Source organism: Rhinoderma darwinii, chromosome 8 (genome assembly GCF_050947455.1).
Source record: "Rhinoderma darwinii isolate aRhiDar2 chromosome 8, aRhiDar2.hap1, whole genome shotgun sequence".
Taxonomy (NCBI): Eukaryota; Metazoa; Chordata; class Amphibia; order Anura; family Rhinodermatidae; genus Rhinoderma; species Rhinoderma darwinii.
The window spans coordinates 104,479,463-104,506,165 of record NC_134694.1 but is presented as its reverse complement, the minus strand read 5'-3'; the positions used below and the strand labels follow the sequence as shown (position 1 = coordinate 104,506,165).

The 26,703-nt window shown below is 44.2% G+C and overlaps 1 protein-coding gene across 1 annotated transcript in view; it reads left to right on the top strand.

The window, feature by feature from the left end:
- The window catches only part of SPTBN4 (spectrin beta, non-erythrocytic 4), a 79,254-nt gene that overhangs the window by 2,368 nt on the left and 50,183 nt on the right, over positions 1-26,703 (top strand). Inside the window, exons 2-17 of the mRNA XM_075836096.1 lie at positions 1,400-1,552; positions 2,249-2,400; positions 4,443-4,616; positions 7,523-7,614; positions 7,699-7,779; positions 12,536-12,651; positions 14,401-14,513; positions 16,007-16,194; positions 16,339-16,456; positions 18,023-18,181; positions 18,557-18,859; positions 19,056-19,206; positions 21,637-21,950; positions 22,432-22,991; positions 24,346-24,483; positions 25,945-26,701. Of these exons, the coding sequence (XP_075692211.1) occupies positions 1,405-1,552; positions 2,249-2,400; positions 4,443-4,616; positions 7,523-7,614; positions 7,699-7,779; positions 12,536-12,651; positions 14,401-14,513; positions 16,007-16,194; positions 16,339-16,456; positions 18,023-18,181; positions 18,557-18,859; positions 19,056-19,206; positions 21,637-21,950; positions 22,432-22,991; positions 24,346-24,483; positions 25,945-26,701 (3,564 nt within the window). The 5' untranslated portion in view covers positions 1,400-1,404. The remainder of the gene's footprint in view (positions 1-1,399; positions 1,553-2,248; positions 2,401-4,442; positions 4,617-7,522; positions 7,615-7,698; positions 7,780-12,535; positions 12,652-14,400; positions 14,514-16,006; positions 16,195-16,338; positions 16,457-18,022; positions 18,182-18,556; positions 18,860-19,055; positions 19,207-21,636; positions 21,951-22,431; positions 22,992-24,345; positions 24,484-25,944; positions 26,702-26,703) is intronic.

Genomic DNA, 26,703 nt, shown 5'->3' with positions numbered 1-26,703 from the left:
ACTTGACTTGATGATTAGGATTTTGCAAAAAAGGAGGAATGAAGGTTCCCAAGTACTTGTAAGTAATCTCAATAGTGTCCCATCTTTATTATAATGGATACAAAGAAGTCTCTTGGGGACCCTCTGTGGTTTTAGTAGAGTAAGGCGGCACTATTATATACAGATAACGTCCCTTTGGGATCTTTGGCAAAGTGGTCGATCAGAATCATCCAAAGATGGCTCCAGGAGCTGAGGGTCTAATCTATTTGGGAGGTAAGGATGGCTAGCCAGAATCTCCTGGAAAGAAGGGAAATCCAAAAATCCTTAGTACCTTGGCCCCTGCGGGCCAATGGAAGGGAAGGAGAAGATTGGGAAGATGGGCGAGGTTGGCACAACAAGCAGATCCAAGTGGAAAGCTGGGGTATGTATGTCTTTCCTCAAGATTTACGAGGTGGTGGGACTCTGCAAAAAATTGTTCTAAATACAAAATCGTGTTGGAAAATGGACTACATATACATTGTTTATGGTGTGAGAAAAGCCGCCTTTACCCAGACCATCCTCCTCAAGCAGGTCAGCATTTATAGGGGCAAACGTAATGTGGGAGAAGTGAGGCTTACCCAGGTTTAGAAAATGGTTTCCCGGAAGGAGGGTTTTCTGTGCGCTCAAGTTTTGCCTTTTCATCAGATTATGGGCACCAAGACTTTTCCATGTATTGGTAATCTCTGGAGGGGCTATGAAGTGCCATGTGGGGCTATGAATGTCTCCAACCTCTTCCATGGGACATATATGATAGACAAGCTAAATTTACGGTATAAATCCCGTATTGTTTCACCTGACGGCAATCTTTGGGAGGTTCTTAGGTACGTAAGATTATTATGCAGATCTTACTGAATTGGATTGGGACTGCCAACGGAAATATAAAGCCGATTGCCAACATTAGAGGTTGTCATAAGCGACTATTGACCGCTCCAGCCAGACAGTAATAGCGGGTGGTGCCTGCTTGGTTGTAATCCAGTTTGGGTCCCAGCTGCATAGGTACAGCGTGCCTGTGCCAATAATTAAAAATTGTGGAGCGGTTGTCAGATTTCAGCTTTTGTTTTCCAATTTGCTTTAGAAAAATGTTGGGGAAGTTACAATATACTCAGACTAAACTGAAAGGGCTTTTTCCATCAATAACATTTATCGCCCCAGTCCTGAGAATGAACGAACGTTGGACCATTTGGCTTCCTCCTCCAACATTTCCACTCCCAACCAGGTATTGTGTCGTGAATTGCAACACAGCCACATTTCTAAAAACCTCACCAATCAGACACTGACGGCATGACTAAACCATATCCCATCAGTGTTAATAGTGGAAAACCCCTTCACCAAAGATATTTAGGGTAGCCACAATTATACAACGTCTCGTTTCTTTTCATAGTTGTGATGGCGAATGTGAGCCCAGAGCTGGACAACATGGAGGTTCAGACACCCCCGAATAACAACAATCGCTGGGATCAGACCGAGCATCCATGGGATGAACCCGCAGCCTCTGGCAAACTGTTTGAGTGCTCCAGGATCAAAGCTTTGGCGGGTAAAAGTTTTACTCTCAAACCAAAAAGCATAATTCAGCTCTTTACAGATTTTAGTTTAAATCTTCATATTGACCAATTTCATTTGTATCCTGAGGTTCTTTCAGAATTCTGCTGGTTGCCCTTGGAAACAGACACTGGTTTAACTCCACCCTGCTGTCAGACATTTCAGTAAACAGGCAGAATTAAATTTTCGACTTGAATAGAGAAGGGAATATTATATAACTCGAAAATAGTACAAGATAAAATGGGTGCTGGATGTAGAAAAAGAAAAGTCTTTTCAATATACTTATGCTATTGAAAAAAACTGTTTCCGCGGCACGCTGCTTAACCTGCTGACGGTCAACTGGGTAGTGGCGTCATGTCCATTCAGATGTCACATGACCGTGACAACCAATCATTGACGCAGACCTCGTAAAACCCCTTTAATACTGATACAAGATATTCTGTAGGCATAATGGAATACACTGTCATTTTATTTACGGCCTCCCCTTCACAATCCCATCCCTTTAAGGAGTTGACAAAATACCCTACCATCATGGACCGAACTGGTACCTAACCCGGTTCCATGGAAAGAGTCAATTCCATCCATTTATAAATACTTGAAAAGTAGCATTTCTCTTCAGGCCTAAACGCTCAGGTGGGCACCACCATCATCGTGCTGAATCTTGCCTGAGGTGTACTCTTTTATTCCATAGATGAACGGGATGCAGTTCAGAAGAAAACATTTACCAAGTGGATGAATTCTCATCTCTCAAAAGTTCCATGCCGTGTGAATGACTTGTATAGCGACCTGCGAGATGGCTATGTCATCACCAAGCTGCTGGAAGTGCTCTCTGGGGAACAGCTGGTATGTACCTGGGCTAGGCTTCATGTTCAAGTCAAATCCATTATTTATGGCTTGTACTTCTAACTTAGGCCCCATGAACACGACTGTAGAATTCACCCGTAATTACGGACCCATTCATTTCTATTGCCCACGGACGCCTTCCCGTATATTTACGGGAAGGTGTCCGTGCCATAGAAAGGCTTTTTACGGACCGTGCTCCTTATTTGCGGCAATTAGCGGCCGGCCATTCCCGTAATCATGGACCGTGATTACGGGAACGGTCGTGTGCAGGGGGCCTTAAAGGGGTTGTCTGGGAATGAGGCGGTTTTTCATACTGGATAGGACATCAGTATATATTAGGTGGGGGTCGGACAACCAGACCCGCACCTATCAGGTCTTACGAATGCCTTCGGCCGCTACATAACTTCTGGTGCCGGAGACATCTGTAACAGCTGATCGGTGCGGGGTCCGGGTGTCGGACCCCCACCGATCATATGCTGTGGATGATGGGTCATCAGCATGAAAAACCGCCCCATGCCTGGACAACCCTGTTATACTACTTGATGACAGAGATAAGGGATTTTAATAGATTGACTGTACTTTTAAAGAGGTATTCCAATCTCTGGCATCTATGACGTATCCATAGAATATGCCATAAATGTACGATAGGTGCGGATTCCTGTTCAGGGACCCGCACCTTTCTCTAAAATGGCGCCACCTGACCCCCTTCCTAACTTGTCCTGCTGTCCATTGGACTCCACAAATAGCCAAGCTTGCTGAGCTACACTGTTTACATAACTCCCATAGAAGTGAATGGGAGTTACGGAAACAGTCTAGCACCGCCAGCTAAGCAGTTTCCATAGCTCCCGAGATACATAAACAGCAGGTCGCTGGGCTGTTTCCGTAACTCCCATTCACTTCTATAGGAGTTACGGAAACAGCGTATCTCGGCAAGCTCGGCTGATTCCGTAATCCCAGCCACCTCTCCGTTGCCCCAGAGCAGCGGGAGAAGGTTGAAGGGGATCAGGGGACCCCGTTCTAGAGATATGTGCTGGTCCCACCACTGGGACCCGCATCTATCAGACATTTATAGCATATTCTCGAGATGGGAATACCCCTTTGACATTGGTACCAGAGATGGCATAAGTTGGTTGTTGCTCTATGCAGAACCTTCTATTGACACCTCGACTTATGGTGTATCATGTAGTACCCAAATAACATTGCATAAGGAGCCCAAGTAATGCCACAGTTAATAGACTAGGGAAGCTCTGGGTGCCCGGGCCATCAGAGCTCCCTTCGTTAGGTCACACATCCTTAAAGCCGGCTCTGATGGGTACCCAATTTTTGTAATGTTGGAGAAAGAATGCCTTACAAGATCAAGAGTGAGGGTTGAGTTTATATGGATAGTATTTGTCCCCATACTAATCTAAGACCTGGGCTAGATAGCAAATGTGGCATATTCCGAAGAGTGCCAAAAGACTCAATAGTTGTACTCTAGTAGCAGTTAGTTGACTTAGGTTGGACTGCGACTGTCGCATGAGGGCGTTTTGAAAAATTTTAAGTCAACTTTTGTGGCCTCCCTGTTGCCGCTGTATTAGGTTATGGGCACCACTTTGACTTCTATAAAACATTGGTAGGTTAGGTCACTGTATAGTGTTGTATTTTAATGACAGGATGGGCTGGTCCACCAGAGGTCTGTAGGATTTTATGGTGGGTTCAGGTTCTGGGTTGGGCCAAATTAAAAGACAAGATAAAAACAATCTTTTTATAATGACTGTTGATAGGCCAGCCGCACCATAAACTTCCGGTTGTGGCAGACTACGCACCAAGAAAATCCAACATGGTAGATAAAAATTTGGACAGATTATTTGAAGATTATGAATGGCCAACAGTGGCATATAGTGTAAATCACCAGTTTTAACCAACATTTATCTCATGTCTGTGGCCAGTTCTGCACCCCAATACTGTTGCATGATGGGAGTGCTGGATCTAAAATTATCTTGATTGCCGGAAGTATAGTATTTTTTGGGACAATAAATTAATCAAATTGAATCTACCCTCAGCCTAAACCCACACGAGGCCGAATGAGAATTCACTCTTTGGAAAACGTGGACAAAGCCCTTCAGTTTCTTAAGGAGCAGCGAGTACATCTAGAGAATGTAGGATCCCATGATATTGTAGATGGAAATCACCGGCTAACACTGGGCCTGGTCTGGACTATTATTCTTCGTTTTCAGGTAACTTAAGCCCCTATTACACCGGCCGATTTTTTGGTCGGTGCAGCGAGCGCCGATCAACGAGACAGCTTATTGATCGGCGCTCGTCTGCTCCTGTCACAAAAGGCTATGTATGGGGACGATCGGTCGTTACTCCAATCGCTCGTCCCCATACATTTTTCTCATGTCGGCAGCGCGTCTCTCTGTTTACACAGGAAGATGCGCTGCCGACAACGATAATCTTTTACTTTTTTTAAATGATACGATCAGCAGATGAAGGAGCGTTTGCTCGTTCATCTGCTGATCGCTGCCCTGTTTACACACAAGGCAATCATAGGCAACAAGCATTCTATGAACAATTGTTTGCCTGATAATTGCCCAGTGTAAAACCCCCTTTACACATTACAGAAGATCACAAACCACGCATAATTACATCGATCATTGTTATTCTAGAATTTAAAAGAGATGGTGGCAGCTCTCTGGACATATTTGTTTTCGTAAGCAGTTGTATTCCCCAGGCGATATCAATACTGGAGCATCTTTTCTTAGAATTCTACACTCTGCCGATCCTCTGTTGTTCCTCCTGGAAATATATCTTCTGACATTTTAGAAGTGAGACCTCCACTTATTTGCAAACTGAAGTGACTGCAGTTTTTTTTTTAGAGCATCCAAACCTCTTGGTCACCACTTTTGGATACCCATCCCTTTGACACAGGGCATGCGATAAAACTCTTGAAATACGTGATGATACATTTTGGATATAATGTCTTGAAATTATGTTAAATAGTGAAATATGTCCGCACAGTATGAAAGCTCTGCATGTGGACGTAATAGCTTGGCTCAGGTACATTTCACATTTTGGGATTTCATCTCTTAGGATTTCTATCTGTGCAATGTGTTATATGAAAAGGATCAAATATTCTTCATGGTCAGGTCCAAAAATAAAAACTTTCTATAATGCAGTGATCTACAAACTGTGGCTCTCCAACTCTGGCAACACTACAACTCCCAGTATGGCTGTGAAAACATGTTGGGTGTTGTAGTTTTGGAAAGGCTGGAGAGCCACAGGGTGGGGACCGCTGTTATAATTGTCACAATATGAGAGTGCAAGTCATTACAGACACCAACAGGGGGCAGCGCTGGCATGTGTATTCCTGCAGCCTGAAGAGCTTTCATATCGGCACTACTTATCACATTTCTTCACATTACCCCTTTTAAAAATTATTTTATATTCCATCAAAATATTGTGATTTAGCATTCCCACAATTTCCCTCCAATCGGGAGGCTCCACATCCAACCAGTGTTAAGCGATGGATTAGTCTGATATAAAAGTTTAGCAATTGCCAGGGATTCCAACCTATCACCCCCCAGTTCTCCCACAAACCCCCAGCAACAACACCTTGGGATCCGCCACCAATTCCATACCATATACCTTTTTTATCAGTTCCGATGTCTCCCGCCATAAGGTCCGCAAAGCCCCACATGTTCAGAACATATGATAGATGTCTGCCTTCTCCTCCGGACACCTAGGACACTTAGCATCCGATCTGAGCCCCATCTGTTTTAGCACCCAAGGGGTTCGGTAAACTCAGTGTATCAAAAACAGTTGCGACCTCCTCTGCGCCATACTGAGAGATAGATTGTAAGACGCCAAGATCTCCTCCCAATCTTCTTTGGGCAAAGAGCCAATATCCCGCTCCCATTTCACTCTCACTAGCTCCATTGGATCTCCCAAGTGTTTCGATCACAAGCTCCGGTAAGCCATCGAAATTGGTTAAGCAAAATTTAACGACGAGCGACGGATATACTCATCACGATCAGGTGATAGTTCCCGCATCGTGACAAATCTATCCGTCATTTAGATCTCGTTGGTACTGCTACTGTACCCATGACATCAGCGGCAAGAGAAAACAGTCTCTGAATCCAGGCGTTTTTGGATCTGATTTTGAAAGCGTATTTTTTTGTTCTGTTTTTTTACGTGTATTTTGAGGGGGGGGGGGGTTAAGCATTTTTTGCAGTGTGATTGGGACATGGGAAAAATCAGCGTGTAAAACACTTCAAGAAGTGACATGTCACCTCTTTTTTACGGAGCGTTTTTTTTATTCAGCAGCTTAAAAATACGCCTCATATGAACTACACAGTGTATTTCCCATTGAAATCAATTGGAAGCGGTTTGCAGGCGAATTTAAAGCGTATTAGGGAGGGTAATACGTGCGTTTTTTTCTCCGAAATACGCCTGAAAATAAGCCGTGTTAACATGCCCCAAGTACTCCAAGCATTAACAACCAATCCAAGAATCGCTGGTTCAAGTCCCCTAGTGGTACAAAGAAAAAACTTCAAATTGAGTTTTATAAAGTTTAATAAAAATTGAAAAGTATCCCCCTAAAAAAAAAAAAATGTAACTATTTTTCATTGAAAATTATTGATTTTTTTTTCTTAAAAAATGGTTGACCTTTATTTATACCTCACGGAACACGATGTTAAAAAACAAAACAAAAAAAAACCTGTCATATGGCTACACCGGCCGGTCATTCTATACATATTTGCTATTGCCGCATTCGTACCGACCTGTGGAATAAAGTTAACATGTTATTTTTTAGCGCATGTTAAACGGGGAAAAAAACAATGACAAAAATACTTTTTTTTTTGCATTCCCTTCCAAAAAAAGAACTAATAAAAGCTAATCAGTAAATTATATGTACATCAAAACGGTGCAATTAAAAAAGACAACTTGTCCCGCAATAAACAAGCCCTCATACAGCTACATCAACAATTTTTTTTTTAAAGTTGTGGATCTTGGAATATGAGGATGAAAAAAATGAAAATAAATATGATTTGGCCATTAAGGGGTTAATACAGTGACATTATACGTCCACATTGTTATTTTTATATGACCTTTTTTGAAACAATTTCTCAATTCCTGAAAGATCCAAGTGATAAAGATAGAAACTGAGGACAACCATGAGACAAGGTCAGCAAAGGACGCCCTCCTCCTGTGGTGCCAGATGAAGACGGCCGGGTATGTGCTGGACTTCTTGCATACGTTTTTGTGGTACGTTTTTAAGAAGATCTTATAGCGATGAAATGTTCTTTTTATTTGCAGCTATCCTGAGGTCAATATCCAGAACTTCACTACAAGCTGGAGAGATGGGCTGGCGTTCAGTGCACTGATCCACAGACATAGGTATAAACATGTGCTAATATTTCAGGTAGAAGAGAAGACCTGCAAGGTGACCATAGATGCCCCTTATGGAAGCTCAATTTATTAGACATATTTAATACACATCCTGCCATTGTATCTTTATCGCACTACTAGTCAGTATGTAAAGGAGTTGTCCAGTCTAATGTAAAGAAAGCCTAAGGGTATGTTCACACGCACTAATTACGGACGTAATTCGGGCGTTTTTGCCCAGAATTACGTCCGAAAATAGCGCCTCAATATCGTTGACAAACATCTGCCCATTGAAAGCAATGGGCAGACGTTTGTCTGTTCACACGAGGCGTATATTTACGCGCCGCTGTCAAATGACGGCGCGTAAATAGACGCCCGCGTCAAAGAAGTGACCTGTCACTTCTTGGGGCGTAATTGGAGCCGTTATTCATTGACTCCAATGAATAGCAGCGCCAATTACGTCCGTAATGGACGCGGCGTTCAAGCGCCTGCACATGCCGTTACGGCTGAAATTACGGGGATGTTTCCTCCTGAAAACATCCCCGTAATTTCAGCCGTTCGGACGCTGTCGTGTGAACATACCCTAATCCTTCCATATTGAAAAGTTTTGCAACTTTCTAATATATGTTGTGTTTCAATTCCTCACATTTTAAAAATCTCTGATTGCTGTCAATGAACACGAACTTTCTTGTTTATATCAAGAGGCTGAACACTCCCGAGCTGAGGGTTTGTTACAACACATTAGTAGCACAAATCTCTATTTTGTCCTAAGGATTTACTGCAATATATCAGTGTAGGTAAAATATATTGGTCTGCCTAAACTGAATACATTGTAGCAAACCCTCAGCTCTCCCATTCACTATAATAGAGAGTGAACTCTCATGCGCGTCCACTTCTCCACCATAAACAGGAAACCAGACACCTCTGTCGATATCCGTTTGGTGGAATCCTTAGGCTATGTTCACACGGCTTAACAAAAAACGGCTGTAAAATATGGAGCTGTTTTCAAGGGAAAACTGCCTCCGATTTTCAGCCGTTTTTTATGCATCAAGCATTTTTTACCGCCGATTTTGGAGCTGTTTTTCTATTGAGACAATGAAAAAGGGCTCCAAAAACGGCTCAGGAAGTGACATGCACTTCTTTTTTACGGGGCAATTTTTTACGTGCCGTTTTTTTTAACGCCCCGTGGGAACGAAACGTCGTTTTTCCCATTGAAATCAATGGGCAGATGTTTGGAGGCGTTCAGCCCCCGTATTTTCAGCCATTTTTCGGGGCGTTTACGGCGTTTCTGCATCAAAATTTACAAACTGATTAAAAAAAACAAAACATTAAAATATGCCGTATAAGGCCGGGTTCCCACATAGCGTAAATGCTGCGGAATTTCCACAACGGAATTCCGTGCAGAAATTCCGCAGCATTTACAGTTGAAGCAAAGTGGATGAGATTTGGAAAATCTCATGCCCATGCCGCAGAAAAAACTTGCAGCGTAAACGTTATTAAATTGACCTGCGGTGCGGAATTTAATTCCGCAACATGTCAATCTATGCTGCGTTTTCGTTGATTTTCTTTTGCGAGTTTTCCTTATTGAATTCAATGGGGATGCAAAACCCGCAACAGAAAGCCAATGTTGTGAATTTTGCTGCGTATCTTTTTGCGGCCCAGGCTCCCGGGCCATGCACGGACCGTGGAAACCATAGAAATAAATGGGACCGCAAAATCTGCGGGTGAATTATGGCCGCAAAAACCCGTTCGTGTGCATGAGGCCTAAGGGTCAGTTTACATGGCTGATTTTGCTTGGCAGGTCCCGCTGCAAAACCCGCCGTGGAATTATTCCTCCACCCATTCACTTCAATAGGAGGTTCGGGCAGGATGCTTCTTTTTCCCCCTGGCTGAAAAAAAATCAGCAAGCGGGAAACAGAAGCGTAAAATCCGCCACAAAAAAATCTGCCGCGTGAACATACCCTAAGGGACCATTCACGTGTTTTGATTGAAGTGCGGTTAAGACCGCATTAAAAAACGCATTCGAAAACTGCATGCGTTTTTACCACGATTTGATGCATTTTTCGATGCGGTATCAGCAGAATTACGCAACCCCATTAAAAAAAAGGCATCAAATCACAGTAAACATGCATGTGGGTTTCAGATGCGGTTCTAACCACATCACAACCGCAATGTGTGAATGGATCCTAATCCAGAATTATAGGGTTGTCCACTAACAGGCTATTCTGGTCATCATGTATTAGCTACAGTAGTTACTAGTGCAGATTTCCATGTACGAAAGGGCAACATATTCATTGGACAGATCTGCTTTAACATAGGCTTCATTCAGACGAGCGTATTTAAATACGGAAGTGAAACGGAGCCCTATACGGGCAAAAAATACACCATTTATTCTCCTACATGCGTTTTAATGTCAGTCTTAGTTCAGTATTTTGTCAGTGATTATTATTTATTTATTTACATTCATATTTAGTCAGTATTTTTCCTGTTTATTACTTTCTAAAACCCCCTCCTCATATTATTTTACAAAGAAATACAGCAAAAAAAAATGCCACCAACAATGCATAAAAAAAAAAAAAAAATTCACGGGCCGTTTTTTTTTTTTTTACACATATTACATTTGATTTCAATAAGGTGTAAAGTTCCAAAATTAGATTATTAGCCCTATTGAGGACAGTGAGGGTCCTATTAGACGGACAGATATTCTTTCATGATTTAGGCCCCATGCACACGACCGTGCCCGCAATCACGGCCCGCGATTGCGGGCACGGCCGGCCGCTGACTGACAGCCGCATTTTCGGGCCGTGCTCCCATACAAAGTATGGGAGCACGGCCCGCAAAATGCGAAAGAACGGACATGTTCCATAATTCCCGGAACATTTCCACGGCACTGACACCCTTCCGTAGTGTTACGGAAAGGTGTCATTGTTCAATGAAAGTGAATGGCTACGTTTCTGCGGACCGCAATTGCGGTCCGCAAAAACGGAGGTTTTTTGCTGTCGTGTGCATGGGGCCTTAGCGAGTCGTTTACGTTCTAAAGACGTCTATTACATGTGACAATAGTTGCTAAAGATTTTCACTGTTCATTCGTTACTGCGATTGTTGCTCGTTCGCCCACATCTCATCTCTGAACTGCTAACGACTGGAAGATTTCTTATTAAACGAGGCTGTGGCAGCGACGAACGATAATCTGTCACCCAGGTAGATGTGGCCGAGCCACAGAAACCCAAAGATGATCGTTCGTCGTTCGATTGTTTCACGCTATTACACATGATGAATATCTCTTGCAGTCAAACGATTATACAAAAATTTTACGATAATCACTCCGTCTAATAGAGCCTTAACTGATGGGAACAATGACAAGATCTGTGAAATATGTTGGCGCTATGTAAGCAACAGGAAATAAATAAATTATAACAGGATTGGTGCACTCTATATAGCCTGATGTCTCCCCCTAGTGTTTCAGAGCATGCACTGCTTGAAGGGACCATGTACCATATATGGTGGTCGCGCCCGTCGGTAGCAACCCCTTTGGGCTCGAATATGTACACTAATCTCTAATATTTGCCGGCTTACGGTCCCTACACGGTTGCCTACTGGGAGAGAAACCGCTTAGGACGCCTTTTGCTAAATTTAAACATGCCCAATTTATATTTTTAGCCACCCGGATTTACATTGCCTCCAGGTGGCGCTCTCCTACATAAGATTTTTAGTGCAATAGTTGAACGAATTGCTATTAGAAATGATTCAGTTGAATTCTATTGTAGGGTTTGGGACCCATGGTTATCCTCCTCCCATGCTCCTCATTTCCAATATTGTATAACATTGTAAGGTTTACTCTCTACGAATACCCATCATGGTTTCATCATCATCATTCTCTGGTGGATTTGCATGCTACTTTTCATTCATATATAGGAGGCTTTGTGAATTTTCCTACTGTATTTGTTGATGGCTTTTGTTCTAATTGTCCAATTGTACCATAAAATATCTCTTACCTTTGTTTCCCCATTTCCTTTCCTATTACCCTCTTAGGGTATGTTCACACGCACTAATTACGGACGTAATTCAGGCGTTTTTGCCCCGAATTACGTCCGAAAATAGCGCCTCAATAGCGCTGACAAACATCTGCCCATTGAAAGCAATGGGCAGACGTTTGTCGGTTCACACGAGGCGTATATTTACGCGCCACTGTCAAATGACGGCGCGTAAATAGACGCCCGCGTCAAAGAAGTGACCTGTCACTTCTTGGGCCGTAATTGGAGCCGTTATTCATTGACTCCAATAGCAGCGCCAATTACGTCCGTAATGGACGCGGCGTTCAAGCGCCTGCACATGCCGTTACGGCTGAAATTACGGGGATGTTTTCAGGCTGAAACATCCCCGTAATTTCAGCCGTAACGGACGCCCTCGTGTGAACATACCCTAACTCCATCTCCCCTGCGTGGGGTTTGATGCTGTATTTTCGTAATTGTATATCCTGTTTTTTTATTTTTTATAATTCCAATAAATACCTCTTTGAAACTAAAACAGGATTGGATCACATTCCAGGAGCAGGAAATGAATATTGAATTAATTAAAGGGGTTATCTAGAAATTTTTAAAAATGGCTGCAAATGACATGAATTAAAAAAACAAGCAATACTCACCAATCCTTTCCCCCGGTAATTCAGCTCCTACTAAAAAAAATTAGGAACTCCGATAACCCCTTTAAATATATAAAAATGAATGTACAACTAGCGTGCCCTAACAAACTTTATCTTTGTCATTAGACCAGATTTATTTGACTTCAGCAGGCTGACCAAGTCAAATGCTACTTATAATCTACAGCAGGCCTTTAATACAGCGGAACAGCAGCTTGGTCTGATCAAACTGCTGGACCCAGAAGGTGAGTGTATTATGTATGTGGCTATGTATAAGACTGGGTTCACACGACCATGTTACGTCCGTAATGGACGGAACGTATTTCAGCCGGAAGACCCGGACCGAACACATTGCAGGGGGCCGGGCTCCTAGCATCATTGTGATGTACGACACTAGGAGTCCCTGCCTCTGCGTGGAACTACTGTCCCGTACTGTAATCATGATTACAGTACGGGACAGTTGTCCTGCAGCGAGGCAGGGACTCCTAGCGTCGTACATCACTATGATGCTAGGAGCCCGGCCCCCTGCACTGTGTTCGGTCCGGGTCTTCCGGCCGAAATACGTTCCGTACATTACGGACGTAACATGGTCGTGTGAACCCAGCCTAAGCCTTTTCCCTCTTGTCTTTCTTGTTTTCCTCTTAAAGATGCATTATTTTTTACGTTGTCTCATGCTGATTTCCACCTGAGTGGTAGGGACCTAAAACAGTCCTGTGTAGCATGGAGAGGCAGTCTACTGTATAGCAGGCAGAATTTCGCTACATGGAGAAGCTTAGTCTGCAAAGTATGTCACTGTATGATCTTCATTACTAAAAAATGTCAACCACAGAGTAGGTAGTATAACGGAATATTCCTAACTTCATTCCTAAATCCATTGAAACAAGGCGATGATTGAATAGTGTCATCGTAGTCCTAGATGTAGTAGGTTAAAGTAGACAGTGACCTTCTCCTCCACAACCCTCATAGTTAACCCAACCTAACCCAAGTTCATGCCGCGCTATCTGTGGGCAGCATGAGATGTGACAGGGATGTGCGGCATGGTCAGTTAGCTGATATACTTGGTGACGAGATGTATCTGATGGGCATCTCCCCCCTTCCATGCTTAGCCCTGCTCGTTGAGATTGACAAAACTCTCCAGAGGAAAGGCTGAGTTGCCCATCAGACTTCTCCCCAAGCCGGGCGCATTAATTTCTCTTAAGTGCGGCAGCAGCTTATTGACAAAGCTCATTGCCTATGATGCATGACCCTGTCACCAACTCATGTTGCCACCCGATGGGTGCGCCTGAATTAGGCTATGTTCACGTCCGGTTTTTGCTTCTGTCGGAGGTATATGTTGGGAGTATTCTTCAATGTATACTTTCGACGAAACGCTGTGATATATGTCACTGTATAGGCCATTGTAGTAAACCTATACCGTGAAGGTTTTTTTACTGAATGCCTTAGTATAGGTATTCGCAGCAGACAACAATTGCCTATACAGTGACGTATCAGAGCATATCGGCCCGGCGTATGCCAAAAGGACACTCTTTCGGCATATATCGGGTGTATGGGGCCCCATGGATACGGCGTATGTGCCAGGAACTTTCCCAGCGCATATGCTGAAAGTATGCAGATAACAAGATAAGAACAGAGCCTTAGGGCTCATTCAGACGAGCGTGTATCTCATCCGTGTGACGGCCGTTAAAACGACGGCCGTCACACGGACTCATGTATTTCAATGGGGCCATTCACACGACCCCGTTGTTTCAACGGAGCATGGGAAGGGTCCGTTAAAAAATAGGACATGTCCCATTTTCTTGCGTTTTCACGCATCCCTCCATAGACTCAAGTCTATGGGGGATCCGTGACAACGCGTCCTACACGGGTACACCTCGTTTTTCACGTCCGAAGTTGGTCACGTTCATGTGAATGTAGCCTTAGTGACAAGTTAATGATGGTTAATATGGTTTCCATAGCTCTAGGGTCTTTATACTGTATCCTATGTTTTCCACTAGATGTTTACACAGAGAATCCAGATGAGAAATCTATCATCACCTACGTTGTGTCTTTTTATCATTACTTCTCCAAGATGAAGGCTCTGGCTGTAGAGGGCAAGCGCATTGGGAAGGTGAGTGTAACAAGTGTTAGGCTACATTCAGACGAGCTTAGCTAACCTCAGACATGAAAAACTTCAGTTTTTCACGTCCGAGGTTCACCCTTGCGGGACACGTCACGGATTCCCCTTAGACTAGTCTATGGAGGGATGCGTGACACGCAGGAAAATAGGACATATCCTATTTTTTCACTGACCCTTCACACGCTCCGTTGAAATGGGGTCGTGTGAACGGCCGTTGTTTTAACGGCCGTCACACGGATGAGATACCCGCTCATCTGAATTAGCCCTTAGGAGGAAAGTTATAAGGTCTTTATTTTTCTCCAGTTTAATAATATGTAGCTAGTTATATAACACACACTAGTTATTTAGCTTTCTGTTTAACCACGGGCTGAGCTGGGGTACATATGCCCCAGGTGCTGGGTGGCAGAGAGGGGCAAGGGCCTGTGTGGATACAGAGCTAGGGCAGCAAACTGAATATTTTCCCCAAGTGAAGAAAATCCGAGCTAACACTCTGTTGCTAGTAGTAGTGTTTGTGTTTGCATACGTTGTCGGAAGATGATCACTTTGGATACAGTGATTTGCCAATAGGCTACAATTAAATGGGATCGCTCAACACAGACATTGATAATGCAAAGATAGGAAATGGCATCAATGTTTTACCGTTGTGGGTCCTCCAGAATTAAGGGGCCGCAGATTTTCTCTGACACGGAGAAACTCCCAAGCAGGAGCGAGCTGTGCAGAGAATAACAACGCAACCCCTTTCAACCCTATTAAGTTTTTACACAGCGCCTTGTTAAAAAGGGTTGTGCTTCAGGGGCAAAGCCAAAGGGGCCGTTACGAGCGCTTGTGGCCACTTGGTTCTAGGCATCGATGGGGTTACCAGTGGTTGCATCCCCACAGATAAGTCATTGATTACATATCCTATTAATATGCCATCAATATGTTACTTATAGTGCTTTGGCTGCTTATATACTAGCAAAGTAACCCCATTCCTCATCATTTGGTTTGAAAAGCGAAATTGTCTCAATTTTGGCCAGTGTGAAGTATGAAGTACCTGTCCATATAGTATCTTCTCTGCCAGACATATGAGCCCACGTGCATTGCGATTGAGGATTTTGACTGATAATTACTGACGAGGGATTGGGGACCATAAGGGGACCAGGTGTCCATAGTACGGCACGTACAGTTAGGGGGAGATGAGGAGGTAGGAGAGGGAGAAAATGGTAATATCCGCATGACCATCGCCGGCAGCGAGTCTTTGGAGGTGGAAGGCGAGCTATTCTCTCACCTGGAGTTAGGCGGAACAGCGGAAAAGGTATAGGATAGGTATTGGAGTAAAAGGTGGAGTGTAACAGGGTTTTTATGAAAGGCTTGGGTAGGGTTAGATTGCAAGTTAAACCCTTGATATGCACATTTGTTGGACAGCAGGACATCCATAAACAAAGACAGCTGTTCATGTATGTGACGTCTGACTAAGGGTTATATACACCAATGTTTCTCTGCAGGTACTGGACCAGGCCATCGAAACTGAGAAGGACATTAACAGATATGAGGACTTAGCATCAGAACTTCTAGAGTGGATTGAGAGAACCATATCCATCATCACAAACCAGAAGTTTGCCAACTCCTTGCTGGGTGTCCAACAGCAGCTTCAGGCATTTACCACATACTGCACCACCGAAAAACCCTGCAAGTGAGTGTGGGAGGACAGCTCTGCACCCGGACCACAGTCTCCTGCCGCCAGAATGACAGGAATGTGGATAGAGAGTGGAGCTATTGTGGACAATTGTATGGAAATTACAGGCTCGCTAGGTCCATTGTTTGCTTTTTTTTTTAGGTTTCAGGAGAAAGGAAATTTGGAAGTTCTTCTTTTCACCATTCAGAGTAAGATGAGGGAGGAGAAACGTAAACTCTATGTGCCATCCGAGGGGAAGAACATCTCTGATATTAACAAGGTGAGGGCTGTAACTGTCCGTATTGTGACATTTAGTCTCCTGTGCAATATCCTCATAAATGATGTGGGTTTCTTCAAAACTTCTCCAGAAGGGAACATATTGTCACATTGCTCTTTCCTTGGTTGGCATTCGAAATATTGGTCTATGGTATGTTTTTCTCTTTTAGGCCCCATGCCCACTTCAGTTTTTTCCTTCAGGGTGCTATCCGTTTTTGTCACTGATAGCACCCTGAACCCATTCATTTCAATGGGGCCATGCACACTTCAGTTTTTTTGACGGTCCCGTTGCTCCGTTCCGATCCAAAGTAGAGCATGTCCTACTTTGGTCCGAGAATCCGTGACCGTGAGGCCCATGCAAGTCAATGGGGCCGTCAAAAAAAATGAAGGCACACAGAAGGCATCCGTGTGCCGTCCGTGTGTGACGGAGCCGTTGCCTAGCAACCGCCGGGCGGGCAGAAAAACATTAGAAAAATATTACACTAATCGGCAGCCACTTGTCTCTATCAATAACTGATAGAGAAAAGAGACTGCTGATTAAAAATAAAATAAAAAGCATTTCATACGTACCCGGTCGTTGTCTTGGTGACGAGTCCCTCTTCTTCCTCCAGTCCGACCTTCTTTTGTGACGCGGCAGCCTGTGATTGGCTGCAGAGGCGGTCACGTGGGATGAAGCGTCATCCCTGGAGGCCGGCCTTCTGACGTCATGCTGACGTGCGTGACCGCCACTACAGCCTGTGATTGGCTGCAGCGGCGACATGGATTGAACGTCATCGCTGGAGGCCGGACAGGAGGAATGTAAGTATGAACTTTTTTATTTTCCGCGCGCCGAGCATGGTACTGTCCAGGGTGCTGAAAGAGTTACCGCCGATCAGTGCAGCCCATTAACTCTTTCAGCACCCTGGACAGTACCATGCTCGGCGCACGGAAACGGAAACACGGAGTGCACACGGAAATCACACGGCCGCTAAAACTGGTTCACGGACCCGTCAAAAGCGGCCGTGAAAATGGTGATGTAAGTGTGCACGAGGCCTTAGAAAGCTCTTGTGTTGGGTTATCTGAGTGCATTGGACCTTGCATGAGAATGTTTGCTTGTTCCTAAGCCACCATTTGAAGAGAGCAGTTCTATCTTCCAATGAGCAGTATTCAGAAGCCCAACATCTATATACTATACAATACACAACACTCTATATCATTGGTGTCCAAACCATATGGGGGTCCAATACCCCATAACAATGACAGTCATAGTGGCACAGCCAGTACAACAGTACTCTCAGTATAACCAGGCTGTGTCCCCATAATACCCAGCCACGTTGCCCACATGTCCCGAGATTTTGCCACTTTTGCAGGATAAGCAGACGCAGGGGTGCCTATCTCTTTAAGGATTCAATATAATATACACGTATGGCTGAGCTGAACATGCGTTATTATTGGGATCAAAGAATCGAAGATGTTGGTTGCAGATTTGGAAAATCAGCTCGTGTAGGAGGGAAACATGTCACTCGTCTGTTTGATTGGTAAGCCCTTTGACAATGGTTGTGAGATCCTGGACATGTTTATTATAACCTAGGCTTGGACACGGTTGGAGAAGGCAGAACATGAGCGGGAGGTTGCTCTTCGGAATGAACTTATACGACAGGAGAAGCTGGAACTACTGTCCCAAAGGTTTGATCAAAAAGCAGCTATGAGGGAGGCATGGCTCAGCGAGAACCAACGGCTTGTGTCGCAGGTAACCGTAGCAAGATTATTTAGGTGTCATAAATGTACAGTTACTCAAAAGCATTAACAGAGGTGAAAATTCTTAAATGGTTATTCCCATTTTAGACATTTATGGCATCCACAGGACATGCTATAAATATCTGATAGGTGCTCGGCTCTTTCCGTAACTTCCATAGATGCGAATTGAGAGAGTCACGCACTTGTACTGCCACTACTCCATTCATTCTTTGCCTGGATGTGGCGACCGGCGGCCAACTCACCGGACCGGACAGGGGTCGTGACTCGCAATCTCATACATATCGGTCATATCCAGTGGATATGCCATAAATGTCCGAGATGGGGATAACCCTTTAGTTATAAGTGATATGTCTGTTTAATGTCATAGGATAACTTTGGTTACGACCTATCAGCCGTGGAGGCTGCAATGAAGAAACACGAAGCCATTGAGGCAGATATTTCTTCCTATGAAGAGCGGATCCAGGTGGTGGCTGACCTGGCGCAGGAGATGGAGTCAGAAGGATATTATGATATCTGCAGGATAACCGCTCAGAAGGACAACATCCTGAGACAGTGGAGTCTACTGAAAGAGCTGCTCAGCGCCAGGAGGGCAAGACTGGAGAGGAACCTGGCGCTACAGAAAATATTCCAGGAAATGGTTTACATGATAGACTGGATGGATGAGATGCAGGTAAGTAGCGGTCAGGTGCAGTGGCCGTATAACGACCGTGACGTATAGTAAAATATATTAGCCTCTATTGAGTTGTATAAGGAGATTCCACGGTGAGGTTATACAATGCCTGTGACAAATAAATGACTATTAAAGGGGTAATCACTCGGATGTGACAAATATACTTCTATATATTTAAAACTCACTGTTTTCCCAGGTTCCCTTGTCCTCTAAAGATGTTGGAAAACATCTGTTGGAAGTGGAAGATCTTCTGCAGAAACACAGCTTGCTGGAGGCTGATATTGCTGCCCAGACTGAGAGAGTTAATGCCTTAAACCAGTCTGCTATGAAATTCACACAATACTCCGGTGGGTGTGAACGGAATATTATTTAAAACAATAAACAGTTCACCCCGACCCATTATTATCCTTTAGGCCCCATGCACATGGCTGTGCCCGTAATCATAGGCCGCGATTGTGGGCACAGACGCATTTTCGGCCCGGTACCTTGTATGGGAGCACGGACCATAAAAAGCAAAATATAGGACATGTCCTATCTTTTGCGGCACACTTCTACGGCCCGGACACCTTCCCGGAAACAAACGGGAAGGTGTCTGTGAACAATAGAAGTGAATGCGTCCTTAATTTCGGACCGTAATTGCGGGACACAATTACGAACGATTTTTACGGTCGTGTGCATGGGCCTTATCATGTGTATGGACTGGGTGGAAGCTTCCCTCCACAAGGATGTATGGGAGAGCTTTATCTGTATTCCCTCCATTCACATTCCACAGGTCCTTAAGGCCCTTTTACACAGGCCAATGATCAGGCAAATGAGCGTTGATACGAATGCTAATTCCTGATCGTTGCCCTGTGTAAACAGGGCGATGATCAGCCGATGAACGAGGAAACGCTCATTCATCGGCTGATCTGCTCCTTTATGTGGTCAATAAAGTGGTCGTTAGTCGGCAGCACAGCTACCTGTGTTGACAGGGAGATGTGCTGCCGACATAATTAAAATGTATGTGAAAGGAGCAAACGAGCGCCAATCAACATGTTAACCAGTTGATCAGCACTCGTTTTCATGGCCCATATCGGGCCGTGTGAAAGGACTCTCAGTCCTATTACATGGCCCAATTATCGGGCAAACAAGCGTTCATATGAACACTCGTTCCCGATCATGTCGTTTATGCAGCAATAAATATTATCGTTGTCGGCAGCACATCTCCCTGTGTAAACATGGAGACGCGCTGCTGACATGATGGAAATACATGGGGACGAGCGATCGCAGTAACCATCGTTCATCCCCATACATAGCTCCTAAAAGGAGTGAACGAGCATCAGAGACATCTCGTTGATCGGCGCTGGTTTTTACAGGCAAAATATTGGCCAGTGTAAAAGGACCCTAACACTATGGTATCAAGAAGGGGTGATGACTCAAGATCCGCCTATTGATTTATCTTCCTAAAAAATTACCTGGAACCGCCCACGTGCCACTTTCGCACCCACCTAGCCTGTGGGCTGGTTAGCAAATTTTGAGTTGTGCCATCTGGACTGTAAAACGGATGTGGCGACTTATTTCTTTCTGAGAATCTTTATGCTCTTTATATGTGCAGTCATGTCTGGTTATAATTATTAATCATCCTGTGCGGGGTCCCCCTCTGTCCCTTTTACCACATTTTCCTACCCCATTCCTCATTTGTCTTTCCTTGCCAGTGTCCTAGGTGTATTAATGATATTTCTAATGTTTGTGATGCACTTAATTCTCATATATGTTACATCCCTGTTGGAGTTTTACTTTCTTTCTTTGAAACAATTTAAATAAAAACAGTTCAAAAAAATAAATCTAAAGAATAAACAGTGCGTAGGACAGATAGGGGGAAATATATCAACGTTTCTACGCCAGTTTTCTGGCGTAAAAATGTTGCAAATGCATAAAAACTTGCAATTTGCGTCCCAGAAATATACGACTATTGAAGCATTTACGCCGCTCACGGCACTTTTAAAAAATTTGGGTGGAGCTTAGCGTAAGTGCCGGCGCTAGCCATGCACCAACTTATTTACTATAATTTAAGCCAGAAACTGGCATAAATTATATGACAAATTTACGCCAGTTTACAGCTGGCATTAATTTCTCTTTCTGGCGCACGGGCATCCAGAGATGTGTGCATTTTATATTAAAGGTTTTTTTTCAGTTCCTATAAAATTGATGGCCTATCCTTAGGATAGGCCATCAATAGCTGATCGGTCGGGGTCCGACTCCCGGGACCCCCGCCGATCAGCTGTTTTGTTGGAGGTTCAGCGCTCGTACAAGCACTGCCTCCCCTTCATTTCTACTTGCTCCCTGTGAATTGTCGACACAGATATAGCGGCGATTCACAGTATTGCAGCCTTCTCCCATTCAGCTGATCGGCTTGGGTCTGGCTTCTGAGACACCTGGCAAATATCTGAAGCCACAGCCCGCCATACAGCTGCATGTAGTATTACATGGCAGCCATTCAATTTGTTAGAAACTCTTCACGCTGGATCATATAGGGGTCCCAAGTGGGAACGTGTAAGGCCCCTCTATGATGTCCATTTGCCCTAAAAGATCAAAGTACCGTCAAACCCTAGGGTAAAGTAAAGGCTTCATACAACACCAATTGACTTTTACTTTTCATACTGTCAATATCTAAGCCTACAAATCTTGAGGCTGCCCACACATCTACCAAAAATCTGGAGAGAGAAAGTCATCTATATAGGAGGACATAAAAGATGCATATGGATTTGCATATCGAGTAATTATTTTGTGTCCTACAGATTACCAGCCTTGTGACCCCCAGATCATCTGCAACCGGGTAGAACACGTTAAGAGCTGTCTGGAAGGACTTCGACAGCTGGCGGAGAAACGACGGGGTGAGCTGGAAGAGTCAAAGCGTCTTTGGTGCTTTCTGCAGGAAGTGGAGGAGGCCGAGGGCTGGATACGAGAGAAAGAACAGATTCTTGCAGCACCACAAAATTATGGAAAGGATCTGAGCAGCGTCCTACGACTACTGAGTAAACACAAGATTCTGGTGGGGGAGCTTGGAGGGAGATTTGCCATGCTACAACAGACCCTCCAAAAAGGGGAGCAGGTAAATACTAAAGGTCCTTTTTCACACTGGCCAATATGGGCCGTGAAAACGAGCGCCGATCAACGAGACAGCCCGTTGATCGGCGCTCATTCGCTCCTTTCACAAGGAGCTATGATTGGTTATGTATGGGATCGATCGATCGTTGCTACGATCTCTCCTCCCCATGCATTTCCATCATGTCGGCAGCACATCACCCTGTTTACACCCTGCCGACAAGGATAATATTTACTGCTGCTTAAACTATACGATCAGCCGATCATTAGCTGATCGGAGTCCTGTTTACACAGAGCAATGATCGGGAATGACCATTTATATAAACGCTCGTTTGCCCGATCATTCGCCCAAGTAAAAGGGCCTTAAGTCTTTATGTTCGGGTCTTTTATGCTAGCGCCTACTAAATACATCTATTTGACACATATATTAGTGAAATTGTATATAAAAGCAGGAAGAAAAATATAATTAGTTTTCTTCTGTATACAAGGTTTTAACAAAAAGGCGACGTGGAATGACCGGACTTCGCCAGCGAATGCAAGAGGTGAAGCAGAAATGGGAAAATCTTGAGAAGGCGGCGAATGCTCATCAGCAGAAGCTACAAGAGGCCTCCAACTTCCATCAGTTCAATGCAGACACCGTGGAGCTTGCAGGATGGTTGCAGGACACTTACCGCTTAGTATCCAGTGATGATTTTGGACATGATGAGTTCTCCACCCAGTCTTTGGTCAAGAAGCATCGAGCAGCCACGGAGGAGATAGAGAAGCACAGAGCCACCGTGCTTGGATTGAGGAAACAGTTGTCAGAACTGGGAGCGGAGTACAGAGACCAGGTGGACGTACAGATTAGTATTGTGGAGGTGGAGCAGCTCTATGGGGAGGTGGTCGAAGTGGCCTCCTTACGAAGTCAGTGGCTTCAGGATGCATTAGATGTCTACAAGATGTTTGGGGAGGTTAACTCCTGTGAGGTGTGGATAGATGAAAAAGAGCAATGGTTAGTGAAGATGGAGATCCCGCAGAGACTGGAAGACGTGGAAGTCGTCCAACACAGGTGAGAAGAACTGATCAGAATACCTGGAGATACAGCTGTCAATAGGTGCATTTCTTATACTTCTCCTAAAAAAAGACTTTTTTAGGATTCTCTGTCATGCCGGCTTCACATGGCGTGTTCGGCCCATGATAAATGGACCGTATGTCGGCCATGTTTCCCAGATCAAACACAGTTCAGGGCGCCGGGCTTCTAGCATCATGATGCTAGGAGTCCCTGCCTCCCCGCAGGAATACTGTCCCACACTGAAATCATGTTTTTCAAAAACGCCATACCCAGAGCATGCTGTGTTTGGGAAAAAAACGCCACCGACCACAAAATTGCCTCAAAAACAACACAAACAAAAACGCAGTTGTGTGTAGTGCATTTGATATTTTACTATAGACTTTAATGCAACATCTGGCCGCACTTTAGTTATACTTTAAACGTTCGACAAACTTCTGACATGTCATGGTAACATGTCAGAAGTTTTGATTATTGGGGGTCTGAGCATTTCAGAAAGTCTATGAGCCCGTACCTCGATACATCGGCTTTCCGGAAAAACCGAACAGAAACTAAGCGGCTAAGCCCCACCAATCAAAACTTCTGACATGTTACTGTGACATGTCAGAAGTTTGTCGAACGTTTAGTTACACCTTAAAACTGCATGAAAAAAACCGCCAATAAAAACGCAGCAAACCCCTGTGTGTGAATCCAGCCTTAGACTTTTATGCATATGGCACAACCACGGGCAGATCGAGAAATGAAGCCACATGGACTCGTGCGGTTCGTACTATAGAGCGAAATGGTGCTCCTTATGCTGCCGTAATGCAATGCTTCTAGGGGAGAAAATTTACGTAATAAATAACATTGCATGATTTCTTTTCACTTCGATTCCACATGAATCTCTGAGAACAATCACGATGCAACATCAATGTCTCTCCAGTGAAGAAGTTGAAAGCAACTCTGCGACAGAATGAAAAAAATCCTACTTGGTTTTATTTTGTGGGATAGTTTGAAAAATCGCATGCAACTTTTTTCCCCATAGGGAAACTTTCAATTTGCTGTGCGGTAATCCCACTATTTTACTATGACATTCGGCGGTGAATCTGTGTCATAGCCCTAGTGAAATAGGAAATTCCAGTGAAGTTTTTGTATTTATGCTCTATTCTCCTGTCCCTGACATCCAAGTGAGTTATTATATTGAAAGTTTTGGTATTGAAAGGGTTAAAGAATATAATCCGTACAACTTCTGGATTACTGACATTACGCTCAGTGTAAATATCTGGCCATTGGGGTTTCTATATGGAGGTCGGTTATGGATACTAGAGCTGGTCCCATGTGGTAAGTGACCTGGATTCTCTTTGATGGGTTTTAGATTTGAGAGTCTGGACCAGGAGATGAACAGTCTAATGGGCCGTGTGCTGGACGTCAATCAGATCGTGCAGCAGCTGCTGGAAGGGGGTCATCCCAGCTCCTCAGAAGTCCGGGCCTGTCAAGATCACTTAAATAGCAGGTAAGGAAGTTACTAGGATGAGGACTGACTCTCAGATTTGTCTCCACTTCCCTCGTCACACTCAGATCTCCTGACATTGCAGCCACTGACAGGTTAGATCTTATGGAGATGGATGAACTTTTTTTGTTACCATGTTGTGATGTTGGCCGACAGCTATCTTATTTGTATGTCCGACCTTATCCTCTTCTCTCAAGTTGTTTAAGCCGCAAGCAGTCACATTAAAATTGGAAAAACCATCCCGAAATTGCACTTTTTTAGTGTAGATATTGAATTTATGTCTCGTATAAATATAGTTGGCAGATAGTTTTAGTCTTTTAAGTGGATATTAACCCCTAATGACGTAGCTGATTTTGACCTTAAAGGGGTTGTCCATGATTAGAAAAACATGGCAGCTTTCTTCCAAAAACAGTGCCATACCTGTCCACAGGTTGTGTATGGTATTGCAGTTCAGCCCCATTTACTTCAATTGGGCTGAGCTGTAAGGGTATGTTCACACGGGCTATTTTCGGTCAATTTTTTTTGGGCCGTAAATGGCCTAAAAATCGGAAGCAGAACGTCTCTAAACATCTGGCCATTGATTGCAATGGGAAAAACGGCGTTTGGTTCCGACAGGCCGTTTTTTTACGCGACCGTTTATGAAAAAGAAGTGCTCTTCTCTTGACACATTTTTGGAGCAGTTTTTCATTGACGTTTTTGGTTAAGCGTGTGAACATACCCTAATACCAGACACAACTCACGAACAGGTGTGGGGAGAAAGTAGATTCTGGGAGAAAGTAGCCGTGGTATTTTTTAATCCTTCACAACCCCTCTAAAGTCCAGCACAACTGTTCACCCTTCTGCTTTCTGGTGGGCATAACACATTTTTATTTTATCAATACATCTGTGTTAGGCCTAGTTTTCTACGGAACAAGTTTTGGAGGATTCCTTAAATATAATTTGCCATTTCTTTTTTTTTTTTAAAAACACGTTTACGTTACTTTTTATGCACATTTTGTTTTTGTTATTTTTCTCTTTTGATTTTTTTTTTTAACTTTACCCCCTTACAAAAACGTATAAATCACTAGGGGGAGCTCACTGCATATAGTTTTATACAGCCCTCATTGTACTCAATGCTTGCTGTATAAATCTGTATACTACAAGCTCCCCCTAGTGGTGGCTGCTGGCAGAAAGAGTTATATACTGCCAAGAAGCAGGAACAAGTTGGATGAAGCTGCAACTTACAGCATGCAGCTTCCCCTCCTGTAGTAAGCTACAGAGAAGAAGTTCTTCAAGACTTTTCCCAAACTTTCTTTTACTTTATTTAATTTGTAGAGTGTGCTGATAAAATGTAGCAACAGTAAAGTCCATTACCCCTTGCTTGAGCACAGCTCGGGACAATCACTGGGAGGGTTACAATATTATCAAAGCATAGCTTTACCGAAACCTGAACTTGAACTTATTATTTTTGTCGTGTTTGAACAGGTGGAACCGTATTGTGGAGCTAGTAGAGCAGAGGAAGGAACAACTTACCTCTGTCCTTCGCTTACAGAACTATTTCCTAGAATGCAATGAGGTAAAGTCACAGATCCGTGAGAAGAGGAAATCCATGGAGACCTCCCAGTGTGGTAGCGGAGAGCTGGGTGGGGTCCTTGCCCTCCAGAGGAAGCTCTCCAACATGGAGGCAGCGTTGGTGGCTCTTGAACCCAAGTTGGTCCAGCTACAGCAAGATGCAGAAGTTCTTGCCACCGGCCACCCTTCCCAGGCCATGGAGGTGCTCGTGCACTTTGAGGAAATCAGTGGAGAGTGGGAGGCTCTTAAGAGGACTTTACAAGGGTGTGAGGATTCCCTGACAGTGGCCAACAAGCTGCAGCAGTTTATTCAGGATCTTGACAACTTTCTCACCTGGTTGGTCAAAACGCAAACTGCGGTTGCTGCGGAAGAGCTGCCATCCAACCTGGCAGAGGCGGAGAGACTGCTAGGACTTCATGGCTCTCTGAAAGAAGAGATCAATAGATATGAGGAGGACTACGAGAATATTCAGGCAGTCAGTGATCTCCTCAGTTTGGAGGAGGCTGACCTCCCATACCTTTCACTCCAACAGTGGCTGCAGAAGCTGGAGGTAGGATGGAACAAGCTGATCCAGATGTGGGAGAACAGACGAGAGGTCCTGGTCCAGTCCCACATCTTCCATCTGTTTTTGAGAGATGTTAAACAGGCGGAGGCATGCCTTAACAATCAGGT